Source organism: Pezoporus wallicus, unplaced genomic scaffold (assembly GCF_028554395.1).
Source record: "Pezoporus wallicus isolate ANWC-B61680 ecotype Strahan unplaced genomic scaffold, APGP_CSIRO_Pwel_v1 contig_8747, whole genome shotgun sequence".
Classification (NCBI taxonomy): Eukaryota; Metazoa; Chordata; class Aves; order Psittaciformes; family Psittacidae; genus Pezoporus; species Pezoporus wallicus.
In genome coordinates this window covers 1,151-8,406 of record NW_026641976.1, presented here as the reverse complement: position 1 = coordinate 8,406, position 7,256 = coordinate 1,151, and the positions used below count along the sequence as shown (strand labels likewise).

General features: G+C 39.2%; 1 protein-coding gene across 2 annotated transcripts; it reads right to left on the bottom strand.

The window, feature by feature from the left end:
• Positions 1–6,222, bottom strand: GET1 (guided entry of tail-anchored proteins factor 1). Of its 2 annotated transcripts, none has more exons than XM_057426384.1 (4): positions 6,005–6,205; positions 4,364–4,431; positions 3,367–3,481; positions 1–1,693 (listed from the first exon to the last, which is right to left on the bottom strand). In XM_057426384.1, the coding sequence occupies exons 1-4, from the start codon at positions 6,126–6,128 to the stop codon at positions 1,620–1,622; spliced, it is 381 nt and encodes a 126-aa protein (XP_057282367.1). In that variant the 5' UTR covers positions 6,129–6,205; the 3' UTR covers positions 1–1,619. The 2 variants fall into 2 exon arrangements, with proteins under 2 accessions (XP_057282367.1, XP_057282368.1); XM_057426385.1 differs by lacking the exon at positions 1–1,693 and adding an exon at positions 1,758–3,146 and having other exon boundaries at positions 6,005–6,222.
• Positions 6,223–7,256: the final 1,034 nt, after the last annotated feature.

The window sequence follows — 7,256 nt, the reverse complement described above, 5'->3', positions numbered from 1 at the left end:
TGGATTGGAAAACCTCAGACAGATCAAAAAGCTTTATTTTGTTAATAAAACCACAATTATACATAACATTCAATCACAACACTTTTTTCTTGCTATTTAATGCATCTATTTTCACCTTGGCTAAATGTAACCCTAATGTAAAACCTTTTCTTTTTTTAAATTACCACTTAAAAACCAAACCAAACCCAAACAAAACCAAAGCCTCACAAACATTTCATGCATATATACACGGAATGTATCATGACCTTTTGAACTGATTTCTCAATGCAGTGATAATTATGGAGGGGCCCTAGGCAAAAGCCCTGGAATAACAGAACAGATGCATTCCACTGTGCAGAGCAGGAAGCTGAATCAGAATCACCAAAGCCCAGAGGAGGAAGGAAAGGTGCCCCCAAGGGCTCTGTTCAGGCTCATGTCAAAAAACCAAATTGCTGCGGAACAACAACTTTATAAACCCACCCGTTTGTCTTGCAGGGCAGCAGTGAAGGGGTGCAGATCACTGCAGCACAGAAGATAACACAACTTTGCCACTGTTCTACAGGCACAGTACTGGAATAATTCTGTCCTCCCTTAAATTCAAAATATTGTGGCTGTTTCCTGTACCTAAATACCACAAGAAAGTTTTACTCTGAAACAGAAAATTGTTTTCCCTCCTCCTCTGGCCTGCTACCACTCTGTTACCGCTTTGCACATTTAAATCACCAATGTGCCTTTTTACATTTACATAGCTGTTTTGGGCTATCTTGAACTGTCGTTAATTTATGCTAAAGCCCTTAGAAACACAGCCCTCCGAAGGAACAGCACACTCTTCTACTTTCTCTTCATTAACATGGAGCTTGAGCAGGCTGACCAGACCTTTCCTCCCCAAACATGGAAGAAAATAGTTTCAGTCATAATCAGTTTTGGAAGCAGAAAAAAATACCAAGGAAGAAAAGGTCAATTATCAATAAAAGTAGGAAAAAATACAAGTGTTCAATGAACTTCAAAAGTCAGGGAGGAGAAAAGTATCCATCCATCCTGTACTGGGCAACTGAAGGAGTCTCTTGAGAGATAAAAAGTTGATTCTGCACATATATCAATAATGTATTTTCCAAAACAACCCAAGAACACAACCAATTCTAGTGTGAAAAAAATAACAAGGAGGAAACTAAACCCGTTTTATCCCTAAGCCAACCAAACCACCTTCCTCTGTATCTTCTAGTACCACTTTGTCATCAAACACAGTCCCATCTCTGGGTGAAACTACCATGTCATACAGGAAAGCAGTAGCAAAGCTCCCAGATTAACTCCTAGTGCCAGTGCATTTCCAACTTAAAATATACAAGTCCAACGCTTTCAGGTTTTGGTGAGTATATGCCATGACACAGTCTCACAGTTCTGCCATGAATCAGTGTTCACACTTGTCAAAGCAGACACAAAATGAGGCTTTATAAACAGCAATGCTATTCTTTGAAAACTGATCACCAAATGGAAAAGCAGACTAAGGGAAGATAAAATACATCGAAAGGAATACTGACTGATATCCAAATGAAGTAACAAAGGTTATCTCAGACCTAGTCTCATTCAAAACAGTGATAATGAAAGTGTAGTTGAGGACTCCATGGATTACTGGGATTCCTTCAGCTGAAAGGGTGTAGCAAAATAGCTACAACTTTATTACAAACCACAAGCCAACATGTAATTCCAACACCACCTGAAAGACATAAAACACGATTTAAGTCATGTCAATAACCATGAAGCAAGCAGGCTTTTGAAAAATAGCTCTGGATGCATAAAAACCTGAAACTTAAAGAGTTCTAAGGTGAACAGGAACAAAACATCTTTTTATATACAAATGTCTCTCTTCAAGGAATGGCAGCTATCTCCATGCTGGTCCTGAGAACCCCTGAACATTGTCTGCAGAAAAGAGTACCAGATAACACAAGTAAGAGCTGAAGTCTGGTATATACAACCCACAGCTAAAACATCTGCTAACAGAAAAAGTCTCAGGTGCTGAAGTTAAAGGCTTGGCCAGTAACAGAATACTTTGCTAGACCTAAATTCAGGACTTGAGAGGTAAAAAAAAATAATCAATTTCTTCTGAAACTAAAATCAGGTTTTTAACAAGTATTAAATCTGTACTCCTTTCCCCTGCCTCCCCATACAGCTATGTAGAAAAGTACTACAGAGACCTTTGCTACTGCTCTTTGAAAGGGTCTGGTCATTCCAACCGGCAGCACAGGAATTTGTATTGGTGTGGTGGAAAAGAGGGTGTGCCTTGACTGTAATGCACAGCACATCCATACTGCAGACAACATGGAACTAAGCTACACAGTATCACAGAATACATACATGTGCTATGCATAGCACATGTGAAGAAACTACTTTTTGGGGCATTTTTAGACAACTTTGTGTTTATCACCTAGAACTCAAAAGTGATCTCTTCAGTGTGATTATCAGCCAAGACAAAAAAGGAGATTTGAATGCAGACATGGGTGTGAACTTCAAACTCCTTCAAATGCTGTTCAAATAAATGTTTTCCAAGGACTATGCCCCTACCCTGCACTGCAGCAGACTCTTCTCTTGTCCAGAAAGCATGCCGGATACAAATAGTTCTCTAGACAGCTATTAAAAATACCACAACATAAAATTCCAACAACGCAGTTTGGAATTCCTTCTGGGGCAGTTAGGGCTTATAAACCTAATATGAAGATTCACCAGCAGCATTTTAGCTTGACAGTAAATTTCCTGACTATATTGTCCTGTCACTCTCCCATGTACTTATCCCACTAGCATGAAGTCAGCACACTTTTCTCTCAGGAACAGGTGTCTACAACTTGTGGTATCATTCTGATTATTAATTTGTTAAACTGACCAAAAGAAAAGGATTTAAGTAGGCAAAAATGCAACAAAGTGTGACAGGAAAAAGGGTGAGAACAGGCATGGCAAAAGGCCAAGAGAGGATGCCTAAACCACTCTAGAGTTACACTAGCATGAAACCCCAGCAATTATAAGAAATACACATAAACGATACAGACCTATGAAGTATTTGCCCATTTTTAAATGCAACTCTACTTAATTTCAGTGGATCCTTAATATAAAAATATTTCTGATTTCAAATCTCCTCCAGGGTCAATTCTATCCAGATGCAGATAAAACTGCTCTGACTAAGAAGAAATAAAAATGACAAACAGCCCATTTTATCATCAGTTAAACTGACAAGATTTGAATACATAAGAAACAGCTACGAATGTTTAAAACTCCTCCCTGTTTCAAGGGAGTCAGAAGAACTGTACAGAAGTGCTTCCAATCTGTGTATGCTCTTGGTCTGCACATTAGCATCCACGTGGGCTTGGGAAGTGTGTTTTTCCAGTGTGCGGTCCTTACCTGTCACCCCTGTAGGAAAGGCTACCAAGCGCTCCAGCGGAGCAAGCCATTTGCCCGGAAGCACTGTAACTGGCTCAGCATAGTACCTCCAAATCAGAGAGACCATCAAGGTAGCCTAGAATTGAAATTGTTATTAGCTTGGATAACATCACACGCTGAAGTACATTTCCACCTCTACTCCGAAACAGTAAATGACAAATTCCAATTAAAGGGAACAGTTCCTTTATTTTACATTGTTCTTAAGCAAGTTCAAAATATTTTTAAACTCCATATGACCTTAAAGTTACACACAATATTAAGAGCTAGTAGTGAGACACTGGACAATACCGCTTTCTTTCGAGACCCTGGCTCTAATTTAACATACACAAACATAGCACTTGTTAAATTCTGATAACTGTTTTTAGCCATAACTCTTGCCTGCCAGGAACTCAACTCACTTTAACATTACCCTAAGGACATCTCCAGGTTGACCATTGTCATCCTTATCAGCAAACAACTCTTTGGCATCAAGTCTGAACTACAAAGACAATCTGATGAGGCACAGTGGGGAAATGTGTGGCAGCTGTCAGTGAGATATGCATCCTCAGCAAAAACATATTTTGTTTTCAATAACAGAAGTAACATATTTGCATGTATTGGAACTTGCTGGGTCCAGTGCCATATGGAAGTGGAAGAAAAAAGAAAACCCAAACAAACCAAAAACCCCAAAACCAAAACCTAGTGATTGAAGAGCTAAGACAAACTCCTATCACGTCATCTCAAAACCAGAAACACAGAGCTACAGTGAAACTCAAACCTCCTTCCATCCACAACTACCAGACCTTATCAGCAACATCTCTCCACTCCATTTCAAGAAACTCTTCCAGTTCAGCATTCACTGTGGCACTGGAATGTCAAACACCTGTGTGCCTAATATCAGTCAATAACTGCAGGAGAGAACTAACACTACTGAGGATTCAGTTTAGTCATCTGTGTTCATAATAAAGTATTTACTTACTTGTAAGATGTAGAATACAATATTTATAACCCACTTTATTTTGGCTAATTGGGCAGTTCGTGCTTTCACTGTTAAAAGAGAAAATATTACTCTGTATTATTTATAACAGTGAATGATACTTAGATAAAACTTTTAATTTATTAATATTTCACTCTCAGGATATGACACTGCTTAAAAATCTCTTTTCAAATGACTCACAGCTGTACCAAAGGTATCCTTCTGCAATAAAAGGCTTGGTCCACATCATGCTGGAGTTTCTTATTAATGCTACTATGAAAAGCTGCAAAACACCAATATCCTAGACAGAGAAATGTTGCATGCAAACAAGAATACTATTCCAAACGAGAATAACTATTCCCAAATGAGAATAGTAACAGCCACTGTGGTTACTAATTTAAGATGAGGCATAAATTTTTCCCTTTTAGTCAAGAGAAGAATCCTGGCTTTGGTAGATGCACTTTTTGCCTTGTTTCATCCAAGAACACAGGTAAGCCTATTCCTTCACTGTGAATCAATTTTGGTCAGGTTCAGTATTGAAACTTATTGTGTTTATTTTTCTCCTGTTACAGCACCTCAGGCCAGTATAAAGAAGCCCAATGAACACAGCACATCTTCAAACTAAGTGGCCTGAAGTTTTCCAAAATTACATTGTTGGTTGATAAATAAACTACTCAAATTTAATTAATTGAAATTATCAGGTTAAGAATGATACTACTGAGATCAATCCAGACTGCCAGTTATAAATACTGTTCTTTCTCCAAGCAAGGAGCCTATAAACATCCAGGAGGCAGACAAACCAAGTAGTCTCCCATCCTGTTAGGGTCAGTTAGTGAGTTTAGGCAGACAAGAGCAAAAGCTCTGGTGCCAAAGGTTTATGTGTACTCTTTACCATGAGATAGTGAACTATACTACTATAAAATCCTAATGGAGACAAATCATTAGAGCTTGTCACAAAGCTGCTGCATAAAACCAAACAGGGTCACAAAGTGGCAGAAAATATCTCCTCTGGTTACTCTATAGTTCACTGCTTTCTCTCTAGCATTTTGTAGTACAGTAACCAAATAGCCCCAACCAAGCAACACACCATTTTGTATGAATATACGCAGCAAAGGACTCCCTTGACTTATTCAAAACATGATTCAGTGATGAGCATCATGGAGAAAGAGTAAAGAATTGCACATTGAAGCCCAGGAAAATTCCTTTAAGAAAAAGTGGTGAGGCACTGGCACGGGTTGCCCAGAGCAGCTGTGGCTGCCCCATCCCTGGCAGCGTTCAAGGTCAGGTTTGATGGGGCTTTGAGCAACCTGGTCTAGTGGAAGGTGACCCTGGCCATGGCGGGGGGGTTGGAACTAAGTGATTTTTTAAGTTCCTTTCAAACCCAAACCATCCTGTGATATGAGTCTAAATTACTCAGTTACAGAATGTAAGGGGAATATGCAGAATTATGCACAACTGAAAGACAAAAGCAAGGTCTCAAAAAAGTTTAAAAAAAAACCAAAAAAAATGAAAGAAAGAAAGAAAGAAGGGAACACTGGAAATGGCTAAAAGGAGCAGAAAAAAAAAGTTGAAGACATATATTTAAAATTGAAAACACCTGACAAAATGCTTTTCAGAAACTAGAAGTAAACATTGCAACTCTACCGTGAGTTTTAAGCTTGTCAGTCATTTTGTTAATCCTTCTTTCCAGACGGGCATATCTAGCAAACTCATCCATCATACTAATGGTTGACAGTTCTTGCTTCATGTTCTGAATTTCAGCTCTCATTTGAGATTCCTGCTCTGCATCCTTTTGTAACAATCTGGATATCTAAGAAGTAAAGAAATAGTATCAGTTATTCACCCAGAGTTCCATTGATTTCCTTTAACATATGTGAAGTATTATCTTCTGCTTAAATACTCAAAAGCCTCCCATTAAAAAAAGGCCCCTTCAACAAGACACAGAAAAACCTTAACATCACAATGTATTCTAAATGCCAAGGAAGCTTTACTCTCTTGTTCTGACAGAAGCAAACCAAAAAGGGTTTTACCATCCCTGTAGGGCAGTGATTTTCAACTCTTCTACCTATGGCTAACTGCCTTTTCCTTCTCGATTTCTGCTTTCATCTCATTTCCTCACTCTTGATGCTGTTGCCTCAGTATCTCTCAGACTCTGCTGTCACTACACCCTGGGCTGATCTGTTGCCCTCCCTCCTTGCAATTCCTATCAGGCACCGCCTGGATGAACAGCATCTGACATGTGCAGGAGAGGAAGAGACAGAAAAGTGCTCCTTTTCATCACCACCCTTTCCAGCTCCAGCAATGCCCCTTACTCATTCTTCATTCCCATTTCCAGCTCCAGCAGTCTCAGGAAGGGTCCAAACAGCCCAGTTTTAGACCTCCCTAATGATGCATAGTTTACAAATTGGGAATCTCTCCTCTAGATTACAGATTGCCCAGTCTGAGCTGTTAGAAACACACAAACTGCCATACTGGCTGAGAGCTGGGATCCACCTAGTGCCGTATCTCACTACCTCCTCAAAACCAGAAAAATAAATTTGCATTACTTTCCTTACATCTTATTTGTGTGTTTAAGAGGCGTTTTTTTTTTTTACAACTTCTCACTATTTTCTTGGCTAAAATTATTTCCTGCTGACAGAAATATAAAATGGTAACCTCATTTTGTGTTAGCCAGCATTTTCACATCTTCTTTTATTTTCCTACTTCCTTTTCATGAGGCACCACCTGCCTGTTGGGTCATCAACTCCTTTTACTTTAGAAATGAAGGTGCAAAGGACTTAAAATCTTTTTCTTGCTGTTCCTTAGTAAATCTTTCTAGATTTCCTCAAGAAAAGTTCTTCTCTGTGAGGATGGCAAGGCCTTGGCACAGGTTGCCCATAGAAGCAGTGGCTGCCCC